This window comes from Zalophus californianus, chromosome 13, assembly GCF_009762305.2.
Source record: "Zalophus californianus isolate mZalCal1 chromosome 13, mZalCal1.pri.v2, whole genome shotgun sequence".
Lineage (NCBI taxonomy): Eukaryota > Metazoa > Chordata > Mammalia > Carnivora > Otariidae > Zalophus > Zalophus californianus.
In genome coordinates this window covers 67,337,731-67,364,921 of record NC_045607.1, presented here as the reverse complement: position 1 = coordinate 67,364,921, position 27,191 = coordinate 67,337,731, and the positions used below count along the sequence as shown (strand labels likewise).

The window sequence follows — 27,191 nt, the reverse complement described above, 5'->3', positions numbered from 1 at the left end:
GGCACCCTTCCCACGGGCTGTGACAACTAAAACTGTCTCCAGACAAGGCCACGTGTCCTCTGGGGGCAGAACACCCCCTTCTCCCCATTGAGAACCCCTGCTTTCAGGAAGAGCCGGGCTTTAAGAGCACAGGGGATTAAGGGGCTTGCTGGGGTACAGCCAAGGAAAGAGACGTGTCACAGTGTAATCCTTGCTTTATGTGGCGACTTGCAAACCAGACAGAACCAAGATCAAAATCCAGGCCAATCCTTTACTGTCCATAAGCCTGCATTTCCTGTCTTAAGGCTGTTGTAAGAGGCTAATGAATACAAAATTCCTGGGGAAGAAATGTTACAGATCACAGCTGTTTTGCCTTTTCAGAGAATTATTAGGTTGTGCCCAGTGACTCAGGAATGTCGCTTATCCTCATTATACCCCGATCTGTAGGGTGACGCCTGTGCCTTCCTGCCCTTCTGGCTCCCCCTTGCCTGGGCATGTTCAGGACTCAGCTGCTGATGCCTGACCCCATACCATAGACATTTCCCCTTAGGTCCATTTATCCTGTGCGTCAATTGGGTGACATACAACTATTTTTTTATCCACTTGATTTTTACAATTTTTTAAAATATGTAGTTAATCTGATGCTGGAGGAGGGGTGTGCAAGTCTCAGGACGTTAACACACGTTTAAACCAGGATTCAGAATAGTCCCATCCCCTCCCCCCCAGCTCCCTTGTCTCGTTGCTTTATAGTCACACACACCTTCGGCCCCCTACCTCCTCGCAACCGCTAAGTTCTTCTGTCTTCTCAAAAATGTCCTATAAATAGAATGATACAATATTCAGCCTTTTGAGACTGGCTTCTTTCACTCAGCATATTACTTTTGATATTCATACATGTGTGTTTCGCTCCTTTTTATTGTTGAGTGGGATCCTGCTACATGGATTTGTGTTTGTCCACTTACCCCCAAAGGACATTTGGGTTATTTCTAGTATTTGGTGATCATGAATAAAGCTGCTATAAACATTCACTTACAGGCTTTTGTTCAATCTCGAGTTCTGATTTCTTTCTTTTTTTTTTTTTGAGAGGGAGAGAGAATCTGAAACAAAGTCCCCACCAAGTGCAGAGCCCAACACGGGGCTCGATCCCACAACCCTGAGATCATGACCTGAGCCAAAACCCAAGAGTCAGAGGCTGAGCCAACGGAGCCACCCAGGAGCCCCAAGTTTTCATTTATTTTAGATGAATACCCATGAGTGTGTAACTGCATGTGTAATTTTATGAGAAACTGTTGAGCGGTTTCCTGAATCGGCCGCACAGGATAGCGGTCCCTCCAGCAAAGGCTGGGAGGTCCAGGTGCCCCACCAGCACTTGGAAGTGTCGGTATTTGACAGGGTCAGCACTAGAACTGTAGCTGTTCTGGGAGATGCAGAGTGGTATGCAGCCTTCATCGTGCATTGCGTGGTGACCTTGATTAAAGGTTGAGGGAGCCCACCGAGAATGGCCTTTAGATGGAAGGAACAAGAGAGACCCGAGAAGATGTCCCTTCCCCATGGGGTCAGCCACATCTTTCTCCTCCGTGAGTGTTTGCCCTTCACAGCTTCCAGCACCCCTTGAGCTGATTGTCTCTGTCTTGTCAACCACCGGGCATGTGGGGAGTTGTGATGGTGATGTTTATGTGTCATTGGGGGTGTCCAGACGTTCGATCCAACATTATTCCAGGTTGTGTTTGTGAGGGTGTTTCTGAATGAGATTAACGTTTGAATCAGACTGAATAAAACAGATCACCTTCCCCAGGGTGGGTGGGCCTCATCCAATCAGTTGAGGGCCCCAGTAGAATAAAATGGAACCTTACCCCTAATAAGAGGGATTTCCTCTTACCAGATGGCCTTGGAGTCTAGGACGTTGGCTTTTTCCTGCCTTAGGACTGCACTGAACCATCAGCTCTCCTGGGTCTCTAGCCAGGTTCAGCCCACTCACCCTGCAGATCTGGAGACTTGTCAGCCTCTATGATTATGTGAGCCAGTTCCTTAGAATGAATCCCTGCTCTCTCCACATATGTACACGTACCTCCTATTGGTTCTGTTTCTCTGGAGACCCCTGACTGATACAGTCAGAGGGAAAGTATATCCTTGTTTAGACATCACAAGCGTGTCCCATTGGTGTATAATTACTTTGCCATGAAAAGGTGTTTTAATTTTTTTATTAACATAATGTATTATTTGTTTCAGGGGTATAGGTCTGTGATTCATCAGTCTTAAACAATTCACAGCGCTCACCATAGCACATACCCTCCCCAGTGTCCATCACCAGCCACCCCATCCCTCCCACCCCCTCCCCTCCAGCAACCCTCAGTTTGTTTCCTGAGATTAAGAGTCTCTTACAGTTTTTCTCCCTCTCTGGTTTCGTCTTGTTTCATTTTTCCCTCCCTTCCCCTATGATCCTCTGTCTTGTTTCTCGAATTCCTCATATCAGTGAGATCATATACTTGTCTTTCTCTGATTGACTTATTTCGCTTAGCATAATACCCTCTAGTTCCATCCACGTCGTTGCAAATGGCAAGATTTCATTTTTTTGGTGGCTGCATAATATTCCATAATAGCCAAACTATGGGAAGACCCTAGATGTCCATCAACAGATGCATGGATAAAGAAGATGTGGTATATGTATACAGAGGTGTTTTAATTTTTAATAGACAATTGAAAATATTAGGTCTGCCTGGGAGAGATAGTCATCTTCGTCTTGGAAGAAATTATTGTTCGAAGTTCTGTTAGCTTTAAAGGGAAGATTAGTCACCAGTGACACATTCCATCTCTTCTTTTCTTTCTTAAGAATGCTGAGGCAGGGACGCCTGGGTGGCTCAGTTGGTTAAGCTTCTGCCTTCGGCTCAGGTGATGATTCCAGGGTCCTGGGATCGAGTCCCACATCAGGCTCCCTGTTCAGCAGGGAGCTTGCTTCTCCCTCTGCCTGCTGCCCCCTCATGTTCTCTCTCTCTCTGATAAATAAACAAATAAATCTTTTTTTAAGAAAAGAATGCTGAGGCATAGTGGTGGTTCAGGAGAGATTCAAATGTATGAATTTGTGAGAAAATAACCCTATGATGGTATAGTGGCCACTTCTCTGAATCCCTGGGTTCAGTAATCTTTCAGTGGATATACTTGTCTGATTTATTGCTTTGGGATGAACTCCCTGGTAAGTAGAGCTTCCTTCAGGCTTTCTGATGAAACGTGTTCCCCTCCTTGAAAATTTGTGCCTGACTCCCACTTATATGTGTGAGCTGTCACCGACAGACTCCAGGCCCAGCCTTAGAGCTGAGGTGAAGACCCCCCAAGCCACCACTCCGTTCCCTTTGTCACCAACTGCCTCCCATGACCTGGGCGGGCTACGGAAATGGCGTCTTCTCTGTCCTTTGAAGAAACTACCTGGTGTCTGTGTCAAAGGCAAAGTTATCAAATCCTAGTCTAGGATCTGCCCTTTAAGAATTTTGTAAGCCTTGAAAGTAGCTTTAAAGAATGAAGTCCCCCACCCCGCAAACCTGTTCTACTGGGAAAGAATCGTTTGTTTCCCAGCTGATCTGCTGTTGCAGCTCAGCACAGCATGCACACAGAGGAGGCGTACGTGATGTCTGATCACGACTTCATGTCTTCCCCGTCCCACTGTTCCCTCATGAAGCCATGCCAATCCGGAACTCTCCTCTGGCTCTGCTGTCACTCACCTGCGCATTGTCCCATGGGCAAGCCACGACAAAACCTTGAGGTCATTAACTTGACCCATTTCATAACCTGTTACCTCGTAGAAAGCGAAGGTAAGCTCTCAGAACTTAAAGTCAGTGCTAATCAGAGCCACCAGCTTCTAGAATTCCATTCTTGAAACTTCCTGCTTAGAAATAACTACGTATTTTAGGCTGTAGATAGTGATGCATTTTTCTCTCTAACTCTCCTCTGTCCAGACATGGTTCAAGCCCAACAGCCGCAGGGGTCAGAGAGGTGATGTAAGTGAGCAGGTGTGGTCTGCATGAAGCCCTCAGGGTTGGGGAGGCATCGGGGAGCGGTGGGGACTGGGGCTCAGCTGGAATCCCGATGGCCCACATCAGACCAATCAGTTGATTGCTGCCATGTGCAAATTTGGATCTAGTGTTGCCAAATCTTGTAATTTTTTCCAAGAAAAGTCTGTAATCTAGGCTTTCAACATTGGCAGTTCATAGTATTCATAAACAGAAAAAAATAAAACCTATCTGAAGGCCATACCTGCAGAGACCTGAGACTCCAGTCTGTTTTATTATAGCAGTAAGTATTAGTTGATGACTGCTGTGGGAGAAGCAGTGTGTGATAAATACAGTTGCAGACAGCCCAGAAGGGCAAGACGCACACTTAGCGTGGAAAGTGATTTTTTTTAATGTATAGTATGGTTTAACACAGTGGTTCTCAAACTTCAGCATGCATCAGAATCTCCTGGAAGGCTTATGAAAGTGGACATTACTTGGCTGTACTTCCGGAGTTTCTTATTTGGTGGGTCTGAGTGGCACCCAAGAATTGGCATTTTAAACAAATTCCACAGATGCTGCTGCTGATGGTGGTCTGGTGATCGTCTTCTGAGAAGCTGTTATGGTTGACTTGTGGCCCTCCCGGCAAGATATGTTGAAATCCTAACTCCCAGGACCTCAAAATGTAACCTTATTTGGAAACAGGATCTGTGCAGATGGGTTTCATTAAGATGAGGTTGTTTTGGAGTGAGGCGGGCCCCTAATCCACTCTGGCTGGTGCCATCATAAGGAGGAGGCCGTGTGAAGATGGGGGATTGGAATGATGTGTCGTCTATAAGCTACAAGGAGAGAGGCATGGTGCGGCTTCTCCCTCAGAGCCTTCAGGAGGAACCAAGACCACCAGCACCTTGACTATGGCCTTCAGCACCTCTGTGAGGCAGTCAGTGTTTGTTGTTTTAAACCGCTCGATATGTGTACTTTGTTAAGGCAGCCCTGGCAAACTAATACACAAGTGCTAGTTGAATAGAAAACTGTACTTCCTAGACTGGGAGCCCACTCACATGCTAGTCTAAAGTTCTGTAAACAAGTCAGAACTGGAACAAAATACCTGATTACGGCAGCTCCGCCAGGCAACTGAGCCACGATGTGATGCGTAAATCTTACTCTCTGCTGAAGGCCTGGGCAGAAGAGGTGGCAAGGTCTTAACTGAAGGCAGGAGCAGACATGACGCCATCCCCCCCTGCTTTGGGATAGTCATCTCTTTAGCTTTGAATCACCTATCTGAAAGTTATCATGTGAAGATTTATCAAGTAAAAATGCTCTCATTGCCATGTAAGTAGTGACACGGTGGGATGTGACAGGGAAATCAAACCTCTTTGGGTTTTCCAGTCTTACATTTTTCTCCTTATTTGTTCTGCTTGGAACTTAGAGCAGATCCTGAAATCAGAGTAGCCCTTTTCTTCGCTTGTGCACTCACTTGCTCTCTCTTTTTGTGATAGGAAATTCAGTTTAATTAGTATACTGTGGTTGTAGCCAAGCGCAGGGCATGGAATGACTAAGGCATTCTGTTATTAATATTTTTTCAATTTAGAAATGTAAATTTTATTTACTTATTTTCTTACTGTGGTAAAAAAACACATGAAATTGACCCTCTGAACCACTTTTTGGTGTACAGTGTGTTGTTTGCACACTGTTGTACAGTAGATCTCCAGAACCTTTTCATCTTTCAAAACTGAAAGTCTATACCTTTGGAATAACAACTCCCCTTAGGAGCTTACTTTTTGACTCTGGCCAGGTTAATAATTGCTGGGATTCAGTTTGCTCATTGCAAACAACCACTGAGTTATATTCAAACATTTGTGCAATCTTAGGTCACTTTAGTCAGGATCATTGTTAGAAGTTGCCTCCCTCTCTCTTTCATAGCCAAGGTGAGATGAATTTTTCCATCATGTATCAGCACGGTGTCTGTGGGGATGAATTCATGCCACATTGATGTTAGAGGGTCTAGAATCACAAGAGCTTTTCAAGGAGAAAATGCAGTGATTGGAGTGATAGTCTCGAGCTACCTTAAACGGGGCAAAGTTGTGTGAAGCAGATTGCAGTTATAGGGACATGTGTGATGCTGGTAAGTGAGGTGTCTCTGATGCTGGGGGGCCTACAAGCCCCCCACCCAACCCACACCCCCACCCCTGCTCTTGGCTCCACTCCTCTCCGGGTCCTCACAAGACACAAAAGCACACTCAGATTTCTTCAGTGCTTTTTTTTTTTTTTCCCTTTTCCCCCTGGCTACCTTTGTTCCCTCTTCTCTGAGCTCACGCCAGCTCTTTTGACTTTTTGAACTTTTGGTTTTATTTAGAGAGGTAATTTCGAGAACTGTGCTGGGTTGCACTTTTGGCACCTTGCTCCTCAGATATCTGCTGTTAGGCAAGAGCAGAGAACCAAAGTGCATTTGGCGGCAGCCTTACCTTTCACGACAGAACGAAATCACATAAAATAGGTTCTCTTCCATTCTGGCGCTCTCTCCAGAAACAAAACCCTGTACATACATCTCCCCCCACACTCTCACTTCTTGCCAGCGCCGTTGAAAAGTGTTCCCTTAGTGTTTATTCAGTGGGCATTTTCGCTCATGTAAGTGGGGTATTTGGTTGCCGGAAGGTCTTAGAAAATTTGGGAAAATGGAAATTATAAAAACTACATGTGGCATCTGAGCTCAAAGATGTGTTGGTTTTTTTTTTTTTTTAATCACATATTCGTTATCTGAGTATCTGGCTTGGTGTTCTCTGTGCTGTATGCGTGAGTTAATCGGTATTTGCAATCTTTGCTTACCTCCAAGAAAGACCTGTGGCCGCTGAGGTCTGGTAGATGGGTAGCACCACGGCCTGCCAGCCGGAATAACGGACGTCCGTAGCCCCACTGACAGGCTGGCTCTTCGTGGACCCCTCCCCAGGGACCACAGACTACTTTATGACACTCTGGGGTAATCCACATCCCCGGGAACGGTTCGCCCTTCCTCTTGGAAGCCCATGGCGTGAAATCTTCTTACTCTTCCTGCCTTGGTCACCCCCTCCCCTAACCAACACTTCGAGAGGATGTAACAGAGGGGAATTCTGTGGGATTGTGGCTTCACTGGCCCCTCAGACATTCTGATCTCCTCTCTTGTCCTGTTCCGTCTTCCTGCGGGCCCGGTTTCTTCTCTGTGTGGCTTGGGCCATCCCAGGGACGGGTCACAGGCTCCCTGTCCTGCTTGGTTTTCTCTCTGCATCCAGAGCCCAGGTCCCTCCCAGGCCAAGGGCTGCCATTTCGGTGCTCCAGGCTCAGCCCAGACCTTGCACCTGGCTTTCCTCCCTGCTAGTCGTATGGCACCCACTGTGCTCAGAATTCTGGGATGGTGGTTGGGTTCAGCTTGGAGACAGTAGCCTGGGGGGACTCATCCCCAAAAGGGAGAGCACCCCAACTCCAGGACCTGGGTGGCAGTGTCTACGGCAGGCATAGCAACTGCTCCCGATCATCCTTGAGCCTCTTAGAGCCTCCTTTCTGCCTCATGTCATTGCAAAATGTTGCTTAAAAACAAAGGGAAATACTTCTGAAACAACTTGGTATTTGCTTTTTTTCTCCTAATTTATATTTCTAAGTAACCGAATATTACCTGACCTTCTCATGTTTAGTGGCTCCTTTTCTTTCCATGAATGGGACTTGTTTTTAATGCAGTCAGAGTCACTGTAACTGCAGATGAGGGGCTGCAGGACTCCGGGGGCGTGGTGGTCGGTATTTGCACATGCCATCCTCAGATGCCAGTTTCATCTGCCATCTGTGAACCAATGCAGTTCCCACGCATGGCCGCCGTGTGACCCAAATGTTGCTGTGTGGACAAAGTTAGACGTGAGACATGGGCTTCCGGACCTGGACTTCCCTTGGTGACAGAGCTGTCCGTGGCTTTTTTCACCCAATATTCGGATGGGGAAATTCAAGTCGAACTGATTGCTTCAGAAACATAGGGTAGAACGTTCACTTCTTCTAAGGTCCTTCCAGTTTGGTGTGGATCTTCACCAACTGTCTGGAGAAAGAGGATGTAGGTGAAGGACGAGAGAGGCTTTTCTTGGAGAAGAGAGGGAAGCTGAGCTTCACTTGACTCTTTGGGTCAGCCGCTGTGGGGCCCCTGCCTGGTCGTACCTTATTCAATCCTTGGTTGCAGCCCCAGATTATCGTCACCAGCCTGCAGATTCAGGAAGCTGGGTTGTTCCTGTCCAGATCCAGGAGTGGGGGATTCTGATTCTCAGACAATAGCTTTTCGGGGAGGAAGTTTTTTTGTCTGGGTCCTAAAATTCTGCCAAGCCCCTATAGGACTTAGCCTATAAGGCCCACTGCCCATCTTTTAAATGCTGTCATCTTTGGAGGTGGTGGGGGCGGTGAAGGACATAGAGAAGATCCCCTTGGAGCACTGAGGGCTCTCCAAGCCTGCCCCACTCACTCTCCTCCTCATCTAGAGCTAGGCCAGTCACCTTGACCGTTACCCCCAGGGCAGTGATTTTCAACTTTCAGTGGATCTAGAGCTAGCTGTATTTGCTCCTCGCAATTTCCAAGCAGTGACGTTGTAGCTTTTGGCCACTAACTTGGACTTGGAGGACCTTTCTGTTTCTCCAGCGCTGCTTCTCCAGCAGCCATGTTGTTCTTGCCCCTCATTTCTTAGCATTTCCATGATGCTGGGAAAAGGCAGAACATGTTCTAGTGTAGCTATGGGAATAATGGAAGTCCAGGAAGCCGGATGGCTTTGTGGCAGTTTTGGTATTAATAGCTGCGTGTGTGTATTTGTCCCACTCGATATGTTTCTTTGAGGGCAAGACCGTGGCCGCCTCTGGCACACAACAGCACTTAGGACTGTGGTCCAATAAATGTGTGAGAGTCCAAGTAGAGCAAGAAGAACATCATGATGTAAGGCAAGGGTCATGGGTGTCTCAAGAGCCAGTTGACCCCTGATATAGATGTTTTTATTCTTGAGTTGCTGATCTGCTTGCTTGGGCTTCAGGAAACCTACTGTTGACTAAGTCTTCAAGAGGGTAAGGAATAAATCCCAGACTACAATAGCCAAAAAGTAGAAACAACCCAATGTCTTTCAACCGATGAATGGATAAACAAAGTGTGGTCTATCCATACAGTGGACTCTTATGAGGCCATAAAAAAGAATAAGGTACAAATACTCACTACAACATCGAGGAACCTTGGAAATGTTATGCTAAGTGAAAGAAGCCAGTCTCAGAAGACCATATGTCATATGACTGGATTTATATGAAATGTCCAGAATAGGCCAATTTGTAGAGACACAAAATAAATTAGTGGTTAACAAGGGCAGACAGGGTGGTGGTGACGGAGAATGGGAGTGGCTACTAATGGGCACCAGGTTTCTTTTGAGATGGTGAAAATGTTCTAAAATTAGATGGTGGTGATAGTTGCACAACTCTGTTAATACACTAAAAACCACTGAACTGTACACTTGAAGAGAGTCAGTTGTATGGTGAGTTTTATCTCAGTAGAACTTTAGAAGACGTCTCTGATGGCTCCCTACTTCCCACAGAATGAGGCCATGATCCACAGAATGGTGTAGGATGTTTAAATCCATGTCCAGCCTCCTCCTTATATCCAACCATTTCTCCTCCACGCCTTTCACCTCTGCCCCTGATGCTCAACCCACAGAGAAGCTCTTGCCTTTACTAGATTATTCCATGTTCTTACCCCCAACCCATTGTTTATGTTTCACCTCTGCCTGACATCCCAAACCTTGCCCACCTGGAGAACTCCTTCTCATCTCTCAAAGCCCAGCTCACACATTATCCTCTCTCTCTTTGGCTTACCCACCTACCCCAGTTAGATTTAATTGTTTCCTTAATGTGTGTTTTCATCACCTTTTAGAAGTATGTTGATTATAACACTTACCGTACTGTATTTTAAATGTCTATGTGTATTTCTCCTGCAGGGGACTGTGAGCTTTTCAGGGGCTATGCCAGCATTTTACTTATTTGTCTCTCCGCCTCTGTCTCACCTCCCTCTGGAGGAGGGCGTGAATACTCGCACACAGTCCATGCCCGGTAAAAGTGGTTGAAGTTGGATTTAGTCAAGGAGGCCAACCGGGAAATCCTGATGAACAGCAGTGAGGGGTAGAGTAAAGGGAGTGGGAATGACGAGAGGGAACGAAGCTGCAAGTTCTGCATCATTCGTGATCTGCTGAAAGTAGCCTCTCTCCTGAGAACAGAACAGTTTGTCGTGCTGCCTGATTACCACGTTGGGCCCGAGAGCTCTGGGCCATCTGTGTGAGCGGGGTGCCTGCGATGAAGAAGGGGTAGACGGGAAGGATAGCTGGAGGGGTTCGGAGGGACAGGAACGGAGAACCTACTATGTGCCTGGCATCATGATGCTGGATGTCAGATTGTCACTGGCATCTAGTATGATGACCATCCCATGGCAGGGACTCAATCAACATCTATGCAAACGGAAAAGAAAAAAAAAAAAGAAGAGAAGAGGAGGCGAGCTCATCAGACGATCAGAAGTCACCTTTGCCCAGCGTAGCATTCCTTATAGAGCCGACCTTGCTCAAACCCTGGTATGGTCCCAGGCTGACTATGCCGTTGAAAAAGAGATGCAGATCTCAGCTCCATCTTTCTTAGAGGCCTCAGGTGGGGGCGGCTCTCTGCTCTCTGCCTCCTCTTCCCAGAGAGCGGGGTTCCAGGCTCCCCCCTCCGCCAAGGTGTTCAGTAGGAGGCACTCACCTCCGTGCCTGGCTTCTGCCAGTGGCTAGAACCTTTAGTGCTCCTGGAGGGAAACTGAGGCAGGAGGTGGTCTGATAACTTCTCTACCTGCTGAGCGAATGTCCTCTCTTTCACCTTTCCCACCTCTTCCTCTTCCAACTCTGCCTCCTCCTCCTCCTCAAAGCCATCCCCGGGCGCAAGGGAAGGACCACTCTGCTTTAAGCCCGTTTTCAGTCACAGCTTTCCGTGTCTTGGGAGGTGGCTCAGGAACCCCTGATCTGACATCCTGGGGTTTCCACATCGTTAACAACAATCAGCAGCTTTCGTTTGAGGCCTTTGGGCTGGATTGTCAGAGAGGATAAACCCAGTCCAGGAGTGGGAGGAGCGCTGGGTCCCTGTGCTTCCGTAGGTAATAGCCATACCTTGTTTTCAACTAGATGGGACTGATTGATTTTGGAATAAGCCTCCATCTATGGCTGTACCGGCTTGGTGGACTTCCCACTGGCCTTTGGTTCCAGCAGCTGTTACAGTGACCAGGCTTAAGAGATGTCTGGCTGCCCCCGCTTTTCCATTTGCCCCCATTTTGATTGGCCTCATGATTTCTCTGGGTCTCCAAAGCTTGGATTGAAGCCATTTAAGTAAAAAGAGGATGGGTATATGCTGTTGAGTTGATTTCCCTTTATGCAAGCAATCTGTGTGGACCAATTGGAAGTGGAACTGGTTTCTCCCTCAGCCTTTCATCTCCCACCCACATCCCCAGCGTCTTGCCCATGACAGTGCTTCTCATCCCTTGTCATGTCATGCCAGTGTGCCTTGCACGTGGTCATTTGTTCAGAGCATGGGGCGGGGGCGGATAGACAGCTGAGGCTCTTTGTGTCTGGAGATGGCCACCCTGAAGGTCCAGCCAGGCACCTCTGGGCGCTAGCCAGCCCCCCGAGGGTTGGGGCCCCTGCACCTCTGCACGCTTGTACCCTATTTGTGGTACCTAGGTCGGCAGGCTCGGCCACTGAACTCTGGGACACCATACCAGAAGGCCACGTGTGGCCTGTCTCCTGGGCTCCCTGCCTGCACCAGCCCAGCCAGGGATTCCTCCCTCCCCGAGGCCAAGTGTGCCCAGCATTCCTGCATCTCCTGGCCACCGTAAACGTCCCAAGGACGGGACCGTCTTTACAGTCAGCCTTGTGCGTATCACCTTCATTGTTAGTGTGGCATTTCCCGAATGTTCTCCAGAATCCACATCTCTCCTGAAATGTAGGGCCCGTGACTGTCTGAGGTCCTCAGGATGTTGGTCAGTGGGGGATAGGCCTTGTGCTTGAGTTTCTAAGTCCACACTGCATTTCTTGCACTTGTGTTAAGGGTCTACTCTGACCCTGCACCCCCTCTCTGGCATGCCAGCATCTGTTTTCTCCTGTCTGAATTTGCTTGTAATTGCACCTGGCGTGGACACTGCTGACTCTCCCGCTCTACCCTCCCTTTCTTCTTCCCCACCACCCCCATCAGAACGGAGGCCTGGGTGGCTCCTCATCGCTCAAACCCAGAAACCTGAGATTCTGCAAGCGTCCACACCGCTCCCAACACGGTCCTTTCTTGCACATTATTACCTCTCTTCAAGGGCATCCTTTGCTTTCATGGAATTATTTGGGAAGCACACTGAGCCCTTTTCTACAAAGGTTTTCACGCCTGTGGTCTTCCACTTCTCTCCTCCTTCCCTTCCTTAACTGATGGACTCCATTGTTTTTGTTTGTTTCTAGAAGTTTTCTGGAAGCTGTAAACTGGTTTTATCACTTTGGCATACTTGTATGCTCTCTCATCTATCCGTTCCTCTTTCCCATGTCGCTTCTCTCTCTATTCAGTATGGAAACAAAACTGCAAGTAGGGAATGAGAAAACAAGCAAGTGCTCAGAGTTGGGGGAGTGGGGAGGGAGCTGTGGCACGCGGTAATTCACCGTAGGAGTGATGACCACCTACATGAGATATCCTGTAGGTGTGACATGTCACCCCATTGCCCAATCACCCAAAAAACAACCATCAGCATTTTCTTCTCCAGAGAGTTCACGCTAATCAACCACGTCTCCGGACCAACAGCTTGTTTTCACGAGTTGCAATCATTTTGATCTAGTCAGTGGGCAGAGGGCAAGTCGATCCTGTTCCCTGAAAGAGGAAGAGAAACAAAATTGTTTTTGGTTTGTTGGCTTATTTTATAAATGCCTCATTATATTCCTCATAAAAATTCTTCAATTAAAAAAAGTGGTTTTTTTGGGGGGGGTTGTTTTGTTTTTTTTAGTACCTTGTCTAGCTGAAAACCACAGCCTCCTGTTTGAAAATCTGCCTCAGCACACTCTGGCTCCATTATTCCGGCCTTGAATCTGAGCATGCTGTCATTTAAGCGAGGGGTGGATAATCCTGTCAGGGAAGCACTCCGACTGGAGCACAGTTGCTCATTCGGCTGTGGCCACAGCCCCCAGCACCTTCTTCACAGCTGGGAAATGCAGTCTGCTCCTGCCTGCTGGTATTGATAAATCCTGATGCATTTTTTCGTTACCAACGCAGCATTCTCCTTCTGTCTCGGGTACTAAAAAAAATAGTCCTGATTCTGCTCTTTCATCAGTGAATGAAAGTGATTGCTTTAAAATCTGCATTTTCCAATAGAGGCCATGCTTTGATCCAGCTTCACGGATTAGTCCCTCATGATGATAGAAGACCAAATTTTTGAAGCAAGGGACCTTGGAGATCCCGACTTAATTCCAAAATGTGGGTCTTTCTACAAGATTGGAACCTTCCTTTTCCTGCCACAGCCGGCAGAAGTCATGGGTTTGGTCCCTCACACACAAAGCATACATCCCCAAAAGCATATAGACCCACTCTCTTATTTGTTATTCAACACCATTTCAGGCTTTCTTGCCAAGGGCAACTGTCTGTCCCCCTTGAATCATGGAAGCCCCATGTCTGCCAGGATACAAAGGAACTGAAATAAAATTTGTAGTTCTTGGAGAGTTTGAGGATCAGACAGAGCCGCCCAGATGGAGGGGTTACATGGTGGACTGGAGGTGGGTTGGGAGTGGAGGTTTGAGACAAGTTGGGGCTTCTGTGGAGGTTTTTGGACATCAAAGCAGAAGGATTTTTGATGTTTCCTGAGCAACTACGGTATGCCCTGCTCTGTGCTAAGTGCTTTTCATTTCATCTCGTTTAATGAAGAAGCCACAAGAAACATCAGCCTCTTTAGAAAGCTTGGTCTGAAAAGCAAAACCCGTAAGATAAGGAGGTGAACCGTTTCCCGTATACCTGGAAGGGAACTCAAGCAACTGTATTTTGTCTGAATAATTGCCATTCATGGAGGACATTTTATGTGCCAGGCATTGAGCTGAGTACATTATAAATGGCATGTCATTTAATCCTCACAGAAGCCCAAGGAGGTAGGGTTCTGAAGGCACCCTTCTCGGTGTCTTTTGCTTTATAACAAACCACTCCAAAGCTTAATGACTTAAAATTGCAACGGCCGTTTGTTTTGATCGTGGATCTACGATGTGGGCATGGATCGTGCCAGCTCATCTCTGCTCCCTGGAGCATCAGCTGGGCTACTGCGTGGGGCTGGATGGTCCCCTTCCAAGGCAGCTCCCTCACCGGAGCGGCAGGGTGGTGCTGGCTGTCGGCTGGGAGTTCAGGCAGGGGTGCTGGCTCCGCTCGGTGTGCACCACCCCCAGCGCCGCTTGGGGTCACCCATAGCATGGTAGCTGGGTTCCTAGGCCAAGTATTCCAAACAGGAAATAGAAGCTCGCAGCGTCTTAAGACTGACACGGCATCACTTCTTCCATCTCCTGTTGGTCAAGCAGACACAGAGCCTGCCCGGGTCCAAGGTGAGGAGAAAGAGACCAGCTCTCAGTGGGTCGTGTAAGAATTTGCAGCCATCTTTATTCTACCAGACGCCCAGAAAGGTGAAGTCCCTTACCCTGGATCACACAGCTAGTACGTGGGTAGAGTCCCTGTGTTCCGCTTATTATGGATTCTGTGACACTCCTGAGTTGGCCAGAGTGCCTGACTGACCTCATTCCAGACTTCTGTACCTTTTCCTGCCATTAACTGGGCCTGTGTATCAACCTCACCATAGCTACAGATGCCCAGGAAAGCACATTCTAGAAACATTCCTAAATCACTTCACTTGGATTTGGAATTGACTTTAGGAGCAACCCCAGCAGAATCTTAGGCTTGAAAACAAAAGACCCAGGGGTGTATAAGACCCATCTTTAGATTTGGGAACGAAGATGTGTAGGTCACAGTGTCTTGTGTTCTGTGACCATGTTGTTCCTGAGCAGAGCTTGGCAAACTGCAGCCACTGGGCCAAAGTCTGCTGCCTATTTATGCACAGCTCTGGAGGAGAAAAAAAATGGCTCTACATTTTTAAACGGTTGAAGGAAAAATCAAGAAGACTATATAGCAGAGTCGAGAAGTTGCAACAGAGACCAAATAGTCCACAAAGCCTCTGACAGAAAAGTTCCTTGACCCCTGTTCTAGAAGGCAGAATCGGAACCTGTGTTACCATAGCTAGATTTCCGGTCTACATGAGAAGGACTTTTCTGACTAGAGTCGTCCGTGGGGAATAGCGGCTCACAGCTGAAGGTTATGCAGGCAGGTGGCAGAGCCGAGGATGCTATAGATCTGTGGTGTGCTGGGAAAAAAATGTGTAACAGCCGGCTCTCCAGGCAAGGGAAGCCTTGATTTGTAATGTTTGTCTGTTTCTATGGTACAAATCCCACCATGGCCAGTTTCCAGTTCCAACTTGATGTCACTCCAGGCAGAGTGGGGAGGAGATGCACGTAAGTTGCTCAGGGGATCGACAGCATGGCATGCTGCCCCTCAGGGAGCTCCCAGGCTAGGGACACACATGGGTTTGGGGAGGAACATCAGTGCTGGAAAAGCCTTTGAAATTCCACCCGCCTCTCTGGGCTCACAGGCAGTCCTAGTTAAAATCTGCAAACGCAGAAAGATGAGGACTTGCCCTGGCTCCCTAGCTGCTAAGCTCCACCTGCTGTTTCATTGTCTGCACATTTGGTTTCGAAAATCTTGATTTCTGCAAAGAGTGATAAGTTTGAGTGCATCCAAATTTAGAACTTGTTTAAAGCATCACTTCAAGCAAAGTTAGAAGACAAATGACAGATTGGGAGAAAACACTGGGAATCTAGAAGAGATCGAGGTTTAGAGTCGAGAGGACGATGGAACACTTACTAGTTGAGTAAAATTAAGAATCAGTTGACAGTCCAGTAGGAAAATGGGCAGAGAGTATGGACAGTTTACACTCACGCAGATACAAAAGGCTGATCAACGTGAAAAATGAGCAGTCTTTCAATCTGAAAGAGCAGCTGTCTGTCTCCCTGCTAGCAGGGACATGTAGGGTATGGCAGTGAGTCATTAATGTCATCCATTGGATTGGCCCAAAGTAATAATACTAAGCACAGGTGTTGTGTGCTTGGTATTATACAAGCTGCATCACTTTCACCAGCTACAGCTGGAGGAACATAAACCGAGACTAAAAACAAGCATATCCCTGGGTGGCTCAGTCGGTTAAGCATCTGCCTTCGGCTCAGGTCATGATCCTGGGGTCCTGGGATCGAGCCTCGTGTCGGGCTCCCTGCTCAGCAGGGGATCTGCTTTTCTCTCTGCGCCCCCGCCCCGCTCATGCTCTCTCTCGCTTGCTCTGCACACTCTCTCTCAAATAAATAAATAAAATCTTTAAAAATAAATAAAATAAAAACAAGCATATCCTATGACCTAGAAATTCCAAATCAGGCTATGCATCTGAGGGTCTAGAAAAACTCTTAACATCTTTAGGAGGCAGGTACACACACAAAAAAAAAATCATTGCTTCGTAGTTTGTGATTGTGAAAAATTAGAAAAAACATAAAGCCCATGAGCCAGGGAATGGCCAAGTAAACACGGGTCTGACATCCCCATGGCTGTTGGGCAGCACATAAAAGGAGAACGCAAGAGCTCCGTACCAACGAGCATTGCCAAAGTGAGGTAGCAAATTGCAGAATGATGAGCATATACTCTGATACCATTTATGTCCTTAAAATGTAGTGCTGTGTAGTTCACAGAACATACAGAGAAAGTTCTGGGGGGCTACTCAGCATATTCAAAGTAGTGTATACTTCGGAGGAGGTGGAGAGGGAGAGGGCCCGGACTGGAGAGGAGGGCAATAGTCAGAAGGGACTTCAGTTTTATATATGCTGTTTTAATTTTTCTTAAGGAGAATATATTTATGTATTTCTTCTATAATATTTTTAAGAGACCAAGTTAAAGGGCCACCTGGCGGTGGCTCTGTCGGTTGAGTGTCCTGTTCTTGGTTTTGGCTCAAGTCGTGATCTCAGGGTCGTGAGACCGAGCCCTGCACTGGGCTCCGCACTCAGCGTAGAGTCTACTTGAGACTCTCCCTCTCCCTCTGCCTCTCCTCCCGCCCCCTGCACCGTGCTCACGCTCTTTCTCTCTCTCTCTCCCTCTCTCAAATAAATCAATCTTAAAAAAAAAAAAAAAAGAGAGAGACCAAGTTAAAGTTCCGTTCTGCCCAAATGGAGTGGCTTCTGTAAGAGAATGTGCCAGCTCCCTGGGTGAGCACGCACCTGCTAGGTTGGCCATGTGGGGGGGCTGCATGGCGGGGCAGGGCAGTGTCCGGGTGTGGGGGTCACTTTGTCCCATGAGACTGAACTTCCCTTGAGGACTGTCCCTCATCGCCTCTCTCACCTCCACACAGGCCTTGGTATTCCCTTCCTGCTCTTGACTAAGCAAGGAGCCACTTTGTCTGAAATCTCTTGTTGCACTGTCTAGATGGGACCATGTTAAAGAAGAGAAATAGTCACAGTGAGCGGATGGTGCTGGGGTGGGACTGCCAGCACTTCTTCCTGCTTCCCTGCACCCACCTCCCCCCTCAGCACGCACTTTCTCCCATTGTCCCCCTCGCTGCCCTCAAGTACATCTGGACTCCTCTGTGTCCAGACCCAAGGAAACGGAGCCGAGGCCCACCTTCCAACTTAAATGTCTAAGAACCCACCTCTTCCCCAGGTTTGTGGCCTCGGGAATGTCTCATTTCAGGGAAACCCTGCTTTTTTTGGTTTTTTAAAAATATTTTATTTATTTATTTGACAGCGAGAGAAGGAACACGAGCAGGGGGAGTGGGAGAGGGAGAAGCAGGCTTCCCGCGGAGCAGGGAGCCCAATGTGGGGCTCGATCCCAGGGCCCTGGGGTCATAATGTGAGCCGAAGGCAGACGCTCAATGACTGAGCCACCCAGGTGCCCCGAAACTCTATTTTTTAACCACAGTGAGTAGCCTCACGGCCACGTCAGAATCCCACCCCATAAGCAGGTGTCTGGACGGGAGACACAGAGGGTAGCCCATGGGTTTTCCTCACCCAGACACCCGTGACTAAGTGGAGTGGAGGTCAGGGACAGCTGCCTGTAATATTAATCCAAGTGCCAGGTGCCAGATGCTCATATCCTAAGTCATATTTTTCACCTTTCATCCCTAGTAGTAATAATGAACAGTAGGTATTATTATCCCCATTTTATAGACAAAGAAGCTGTCTCTCGAAGTAACTTAACCCATCTGACATCACAGAGCCCAGATCGAAACCCAGAATGCCTGCCTCCAACGCCTTTTACCCTTGGAGTGATGTTCTTCCCATAGGGATTTCATTCTAGAAACCCTCAGAAGGTTCCTCCCTGCTTTTGGCGCCACCTCTGTGGGTAGAGTGAAAGATCACTCCCTCCCCCCCAGTGAATTTTGAGTGTCAGGCATGTTGTTCTGTGAGAATCCCCAGAACTCCTTTTAAGTTGTTCCTTGAACTTGAATTTGAGGTGAAAACAGAAAATGTATTTTCAGATACAGCTTATGTTTTGGATTCAAAGGAGGCAGGGCTAATTCAGAGGAGGTGTGAAGATTAGGAACTCCTTTGATGCTATTTATAAGGTACCTCGGGGGCAACATGGTATATAAGCAGAGAATGGTGTTCTCAGGCCCCCAGTCTACCACAGGCCTTAAATCCACACCTATTTCGCAAAATCGAGAAGGAGGATATTGTGTTCACCTTTCCCTTCGGATTCCCAGCTTCAGTTTTGCATTCCCCAAAGTCCTCAGTTACCCAGGGGAATTCAGTTGGAATGTGAGAGGTGAGAGTGTGAAAACCCTCCAGGGCTTCCTCTAGATTAACAAGAAAGAACATTCTGCAGGGAGTGAAGACAGTAGAGGCAGGAAGTGGCTGGGCACTTGCCCTTGACCTTCACATCACGTCCTCCAGGAGAGGTCCACCACATCTCAAGAGTGTTGGGGGGATTACGTTGGGACAGGACCAGATATGCATTTCTCCCCCCACATTTTTCAGACTTGGATTAAAAGTTTTTGTAACAGTGCGTGAAGGAACCCTTCCTTCCTAGGAGAATCTGAAAGTAAGGCTAATAAAAAATATTAGCGGATTCTAAATACCCTCACCGAGTCTCACTTGCTCTAGCCATCCTGTAACGTTTTGCTTGCAGCCTATGAGCAGCTGCTGCCTATTAGGGGTTGGATTGTACCCACCCCCTGGAAAAAAAAAAAAAAGAGATATGTTGAAGTCCCAACCTCTAGCACCTCAGAATGTGACCTTCTTTGAAAATAGCACCTTCATGGATGTCGTCAAGGGACAATGAAGCCACTAGGGTGGGTGCCCATCCGGTCGGGCTGGTGTCCTTATAAGAGGGGAAATTGAGGCACAGACACAGACATGCGTAGAGAGAAGGCCGTGTGAGGGCTGAGGCCTGGAGTGAGTGGTGCTTCTCCAGACCAAGGACGCCAGAGGTTGTTGGCACACTGCTAAGAGCTAGGAGAAGCAAGGAAGATCCCTCTAGAGGGTTCAGAGGGAACACAGTGCTGCCAACACCTTGGTTTTGGACTTGGAGCCAACAGAACTTGAGACAAATAATTTCTGTTAGTTGGGCCACCCCGTTTGTTGGTGTGGTCCTAGCAAATTGATACAACTACTATACCTCCTCCCCATAAAATATACATTTAGGTGAAGTAAGATCTAGAATTTCAGTTCATCAGTCATAGGTAATGTGACATATTTTCCAAAGATGACTGCAACATCCTCTCCTGTCCTCCATGCTGTCTAGAGCCTTGAAGTTCCCCCATCAAGAGATGAATTCTAAACCCCCGCCTCTAGAATCCAGAGGAGCTTTTGACTTGCTTTTAGTGCTGTATGGCTGCTGAAGCAGCTTCCACCCTGCTTGCCGGGACACTGGTCCTGGAGACCGGAACTTCCAGGTCAGCAGTCTCCTTGTCTTGAGTCCGCCATGCTGTGAGGAAGCCCAAACTGGCCCCGGTGGAGAGGCCGCATGGAGCCCTGAGTTTACGTGGAGACAGGTGTCCAGACAGTCCCCCAGGCAGTCCAGCATCCCTGTGCTGCAGCTCCTGTCGGATTACCACCCCTGTGACAGACCTGAAGCTGGACCTCCCCAGCTAAGCCTTCCCGGATTCCGGATCCGTAGAAACCGCAGGAGATAAGAAAATGATTATCATGCTTAAAGGCACTAAGTTCTGGGGAGATGTGTTGCCCAGCACTAGATAACTAGAATAGTTAGCATACTCTGTGCTTTGCATTGGTTGCTTTCCTCTAATTTTAATTTAAAAAATACATTGTATTCTTACTTCTGATTAAATAGATTTGTATTTAGAAATGATGGAACACAACTGCAAAATACCAGTGGCTTAACGTAGTAGGATTTATCTCTCACTCAAAGTACAATGTGGATGTTGCAGGTTGGATGGCTGTCCTCCAGACAGTGACTCAGGGATCCGTATTCTTTCTTCTTAATATCTCTGCTGCCCCTGGTCCCCCTTGGGGTCCTCTGCTGGGTCATTAGTGTTCAGGTAGCCAAAGAGAGAGGGGAGAGAGTGAGCGGAGGATAGTACAGGATATTACAGAGGTGAGGCCTGAAAGAAGTAGGAAGCAGATTCTAGGAAATTGTATTTTTGCCATATTCCCCCAGTTACAATGCACAGGAAGGTCAGAGAGTCACTTGGCCCAATTGTTCAGCCCTCTCATTTTACAGATGGCAAAGTTAAGGCTCAGAGAAGTGCTGGGAGCTCCATACTTTCCTCCAAGTCCCCCACAGCCTAGGGCCAGAGCCAGGGTTGGGGGCCTGTGTGCTAAGGTCCCTCCAGCCCTCCCTCTTGCCGTGCCACCTCCCAGGGCCGGTGTGGTAGCAGGCCAGGACCCCGAGAGTGTGCCCTGAATTGTTCCAGTGGCTCCCCATTCACCAAATGGGGAAACCAGCCCAACACTGATGAATCATAGCATTTGCCTTGAGATACCACATCAGGTGTAGTTAGCTTGTAGCCAAGAGTCCCTTACAGTTTAGCTTATGACCAGATCGAGTCCAGAACACGTCCTGCTGTATCTTGGACAATTACTAGCCAAATTCAGGAACCCTGAATAGTGTTATAATTTAGAAATTGGAATTCTGTAATCATGTCTCTGTCACTCTGAAGGCCCCCTTTGTTTTTAAAATTCTAATGTATCCTAACTACATTCCGTGACGGTTACCTTTTAGGGGACGCATTGGCGGTAGAGGAAGGCATGAGGAGGAGAAGGAACCTTCCTACTTTCCAGCTTTCTTGGTGAACACAGCAATGCTTATTAGCATGCATTTCACACCATTTCCATGATAATGCTATAATTTCAAACACTCTGAGTCAAAGATCTAATAAAGGAGGTTAGAGTTGCTTTCTCAATTTGCTGCACAGATTGCTCATCTCTCTCTCCCCATCAATCTTCCTCCTCCTAAGCAAAATGTAAAATTTGGAACAAAGGGTGGAAATACCAAGGTTTTGACTGATCTTATTAACATTATCCTGCTGTTCGCCAACAACATCGTAAGCATTTGCGTTCTGGTTCTAAGCATGTATACGGAAAAAAATCCTCCAGTCACTTTCAGCCTTCTGAGATTTGGGGAGCAAAAGGGGTAAATTATCCAATGATGCTTATCATGCCTCCAAACCTTCACTGAAGTCATTTAGTGTTGATTGCCTTGATTAATGACTAAATATTTGATGAGCTATATTTAAAATTGATGGCTAGAACATCTGCCTTCCCGTACTGGTGTGAAGGAGAATGTATATATTTGTAATGGCCTTCAGGGCACCACGAAGCCTGTGATGGGTCCAGGCACAGTGAGATGGGGGCCTTCCCAACACTGCTGAAGCCCAGCAGCTGAATGATTCCCTGGATGAGCCACAGCATGGACCTTATCATGAACACCATGAGGTTTGAACAGTGCCTGGAGAAGGGTGACGGAGATATCAGAGATGATTCGTGCCTCCTTCCTCAGTCTTGGTCAGGCACCGCCACTTTGCAGGCTGGTCCCTCACTCTCCTTCACTCTGGGGGCTCCAGGGTTGTTCCTGGCTCTCACTAATGTGGTCAGGAAGCACTGTGGGAGTTGAGCTGCTCAAGACAGGAAGACTGAATAGGGCAGGAGGTGAGCAGGCCCAGGGAAAGGCAAACCTGGTTTCTGTTGGCCGAACGAAGTGAACAGACCTAGTTCAAGATATTGTTCTGGTCGTCTATTGCTGTGTAACAAACTACCCCCAAATCTGGTGGGAGGCAGGATAGGTTCCCAAGGAAGCAGACTTTGAGATGGAGAAGAGTGTGCAAGACGTTTATTAAGAACTGCCGTTAGGATCAAGACATGGAACGGAGGGGAAGGAGCAGTTGTGTGCAGAAGAGGCCGTGCTGCCTTGCAGCTCAGTGACAACCCCAGCTGGCCCAGCAGAAAGTTCTGAAGGACCCTTAGAGTTGCCCCAGGTTGAGATGACCTGACCTTTATGTCAGGGTAGGCAAACTATAGCCTGTGAGCCAAATCCAAGTGGCCACCTATTTTTATAAATAAAGTTTTATTGGACCAGCCACACCTCTTCATTTACATATTGTCTGAGGCTGCTCTCACCTTACTCGGGCAGAGTTGAGTAGTTGTGGCCGAGCTCTACGGCCCCCAAAACCTGAAATCTTTATTATATCTAGCCCTTCATAGACGTTTGTTCAGCCCAGCTTTACGTTCCTATGCTCAGCAGCCCCTGGGCATGACCTTGGGCAGCAGCTTGCCGCAGAGGCAAGCTCTGGTGTCCCCGCAGTAGTCAGCTAGCAGGTCCTTCCTCCACGGGGAGCATGGGTGGTGCTCACCGTGTCCACCAAAGCAGATTGAAATGACCATTTTATTTTGCACATGATTTTATGAGTCAGGAATTCTAGAAGGGCTCAGATGGACAGTCTGTCTTCCATGGCGTCAGCTGGCCTGGAGGATCCACTTCCAAGATGTCTTCCTTGCTTAATGCTCCTCGGCTTTCTCTGTTTATGGGGCGTCCCATCTTCCAGGGTTTCTTCTTACCGCATGAGGTGGTTTTTGGATCATCACACTTCTTCGTGAGGGCTTCAGCATGTGGTAGCCACAGGCCTACGAAGACCCACACTGAAGCCGGCGCAGAGTCACTGCTGTGTCATTGGTCAGAGCGGCCGCAGGATCTGCTGAGATTCAAGGTGGCGGAGCCCCAGAGGCACGATCACAGCTCAGGAGAGCGTGTGGCAGGACATGCTGTGGCGCCATCCTTGGACAATACGGAATGCCTCAGCGGGCCGGTAGCTGGCTCGTCCAGGTCACAGAGCTCTTCGTGCCTCCCAACCCCGTGGTCACCATCATCCCTGGGGTGGCTTGAAATGGCCATGAGAGGAACTGGACACCTTGGGAATGGAATGGACTGGGCCTTGTCCCCACCCCCAACCCCAGAGAGCTCATTGTTAAACGTGGACCAGCACACCACTGCCGCCGTGGGAGGGCTTTCAGTTTGAAACCAGATGAGAAGAAAAACAGTATTTATTGAGCGCCAAGGGCTCTCCATGCCCTGGCACCTCAGAACAACTCTGTGGTGTGCGATTGTCCCTTATCTTACAGAAGAGCAATCCCAGGCTCAGCAAGGTTGGGTAATGGGGGAGGATTTGAACTGGGGTCTCCTCAGCCCCTGCTGTCCTGCCCCACAGAGCCTAGAGCCCTCAGGAGAAGGAAACGGGTTGCTCTTCACTGACCCAAAGGAAGCTCACGTCCAATGTGAGGTGGGGAAAGCTTCCTAAGAGCAAAGGAACAAAGGCCTGGCCTGGAGCCTCAGTGGGACCCAGGCCCCCGCCCTGCACTGCGGTTTTGAGTACTAGCAGGTTCACCCCATCTCCAGGCCTCCAACCCCCAGCCAGTTCTCACTGTCAGGAAACTTCCGATGTGTCCAGAGGCACAAGTGGTCTGTGTGAGCGAGTGGGAGTGGGGACGCCCCTGAAGGCGGGACAGGGCGAGGCAAGGCTGGGCCGGCCCTCACAGTCCCAGTAGCACCCCCTTCCCGGGAGCACAGTGGTTGGGCCAGACAATGGAGGGGCCGGGAGAGGGGAGGAGAAGCAGGACAGGAAGGGGGTTTTCGTGTTGGACCCCTAGGGCAGGTGGCAGGGCATTCGACAGGAACGGTGGTGACCCTCCTTCAAATGGCACCCATACCGCTTACTGACCTCAGCCTCCTGCCGGACTTGCTAGCTTCTTCATGTATATTACCTTCCGTTGGGCAAATCCTCAAAGGACTAAGTCCTATGATACCTGTCTGGTGAGCAAATGAGGCCCAGACTGAAGGAGTAAGCTTCCAGCTGCAGAGTTAAGGTGTGTACCTGGTGCCACCAACTCTGGACCTTACCCCACCCCACGGCCCACGGCGGTGCCGGACAGAGATAAGGAAGCACCTAGATGATAGAGCATCGTTCTCAAAATTACTTGGTTCATCATTTCCCATTTTTCCCTCTCTTTCCCCCCCTGGAGTTGAAGGAATCCGTCTCCTGTTTTGTTGGTTTTAAGAGGAATAAGAAGATGGAAAAGTGAGGCGTGGTGGGCACCCAGTGCAGAATTCATGGCCAAGGGCTCCGTGGAGAGGGGAGGGCAGCAGGGCCCCAGGGTACAGGCAGGGAGGCCCCTACTGTGGGAGTGTCGGTGCCACCTGTAGACCTCTGCAGTGCAGGCGGGGCTCCTGGCCTTCATGGCTGGCTCATGCTCTGGGGCCCGTGGCAGGTCTGTATGAGTCCTCTGCTCAGGTCCCAGGAGTCACCTTGCCTTCCAGATAAACATCCAAATGCTAAATATCAGAGGGATGCCGTGCATCAGGAGAATGCAGTTAAAACTTCGAAAAATGGTCCTCACTTTTGAGTGTGCTAAGGATCACCTGGGGCACTGGTTAGATATTCTGCGTTTCTCGGTCCCCACTCTCGGAAACTCTCAGGCAGCAGGCTGGAATGGAGGTCCAGAATCTGCATTTTTAAAAGACCCCAAGTAATCCTGATGCTAGTGGACCTGGGGCCAGGCTAAGAAAAACAACTTAGAGAGTGAAGGGGCAGGATCTGACCCCTTTCTTGAAGATGTTGGCTTTCTTGTCATTAGAGTTTAATCTCATAAGTACCGGTTTTCTTTTCTGGATGTGGAAGTGGTAGGTATGTTTATGGAGCTGTCTTGCCAAAAGAAAGATAATGAACACAGCATTTATGTGCATAATTGCAGTTAATTATTATGTTGTGAATGTACGGTTAAACTTGAGAAAAGATGAACTTATAAAAACTCTTATTAAAAGTTCCCTGTTATTTGCCATTAATTACTGCTGTGGATTTCTTCAGGGAGTTTGTTTGCTTATCCACCGGCTAATAAAGTTTTGAGCTCTTGCTGTGTGGCTGGCACTGTGTGAGCCCCAGGGGACAGCCGTGCGCTGACCTCTGTCCATCAGGGGTTTACAATTTGGCCAGGGAGACTGACTCATAAATCCCTAAACAACCCTCGTGCATTTCAAATTTGCGTATGTTTATTCTTACTAAGGAAGGTATTAGTTAAATTCATTACTAAATGTGATTTTTTATAAATATATAAGGGTTTATATGTAAACAGATACAAAACAACAATAAGAAAGCCCTTGTAGGCCATATGTTGTGATTTGGGGCTTAAAAGAATGGATTAGTGCACAGATTATGAACTTTCCAGGCACACTCTGCACGAGGAAGATATGTTCTATGAATTCTGCACAAAGCTGGCTTATCATTTTGTTTTGTTTTTATTTTTTTATTTATTTTTTTAAAGATTTTATTTGTTTATTTGAGAGAGAGAGAATGAGAGAGAGAGAGCACGAGAGGGAAGAGGGTCAGAGGGAGAAGCAGACTCCCCGCCGAGCAGGGAGCCCGATGCGGGACTCGATCCCGGGACTCCAGGATCATGACCTGAGCCGAAGGCAGTCGCTCAACCAACTGAGCCACCCAGGCGCCCTTGTTTTGTTTTTAAATCAGTGAGTTAAGACTTCACCTGTATGTATGTGTAAGTAAGATGTTTTAAAGATACATTCCTCCCCCCATCACACCTCTGCTCCCTGCCCTCACCCGTGAACGTAGCACACGAGGAGGTTGGTACCCAGGTGCTTTCCAGCACAAATGTACCTAAAGGCAGAATTCCCATCTACTGGTGAGAAACATGGAGAATTCTGATTCCTCGCTTAGTTCCATCTTGTTCTTATGCCGTTCTCTTGCCTGAAATTTGAGCACACCAGTGGTCTACACAAGGGAAACCAAACTGTCCCCAGTAACCTCTGCTCCCTGGTTTTCAGAGTTGCAGGCGGCGAGCTGTTTGACTTCTTGGCTGAAAAGGAATCTCTGACTGAAGAGGAAGCAACCGAGTTTCTCAAACAAATTCTTAATGGTGTTTACTACCTGCACTCCCTTCAGATTGCCCATTTTGATCTTAAGGTATGTTTTGCTGAGTGTAAGCTGGCGAGAAGGTTATGCAAATCACAGCATTGGTTGGTTGTTTGTTAAGAAAAATTGGGGCATCTGAAAGACATACATTTTTCTTTTTATCCTGTATGGGTGTAACAGATGGAATTAGGAAGATAAATCAGCAGGTATATAGTGCATACCTACTCAAGGATTCCGAACCTTTTGTGGGATAGAGCCTGAAGATGAATGATTACATTCAGGAATCCTTGGGGAAGAATCAAAGGGTTTTACCAGCTGGTTCCCTAAGCAAGGGGGCTGCTGTTGGTTATGGGGTGTTTTCAGCCTAGAGTGGCCACTGGCTGCCCAGTTTCCAGCCCCTGTAGCTGTAGGGCATGTAAGGAGGAAGATATCTTGATCTCTCCTCTCCCTCTTGATGCAAACGCCTGACTCTGTCACCGGCAATCGATCAAGACAAACTCTGAGATTGGCTAATTGGGGTCTCTGCCTGCCTGGAGGCAAAGCACTGTGGGAGATAAAAAGGCATGTCATACTTGTAACTGTCAGAGAAGTTATGGCCTCTTTAGGAAGGGAAGGCGTATACATATACACAAGCAACATGCAATGATGATACAAGATTCAAGATATAATCCAAGGTACTGAGAAGTGATCACAAAGCAGTGTATGATCAATTGTCAAGTGAATGATTCAGAT

General features: G+C 48.0%; 1 protein-coding gene across 7 annotated transcripts in view; it reads left to right on the top strand.

Moving 5' to 3' along the window:
* The window catches only part of DAPK1 (death associated protein kinase 1), a 175,831-nt gene that overhangs the window by 94,283 nt on the left and 54,357 nt on the right, over positions 1–27,191 (top strand). For 6 of the 7 annotated variants that reach the window (XM_027615129.1, XM_027615126.1, XM_027615125.1 and 3 more), the window contains exon 4: positions 26,372–26,510. In XM_027615129.1, coding sequence (XP_027470930.1) covers positions 26,372–26,510 — 139 coding nt within the window. Of the gene's footprint in view, positions 1–23,243; positions 23,580–26,371; positions 26,511–27,191 lie in introns of those variants that run through there. The other variant, XM_027615131.1, reaches the window with a different exon arrangement.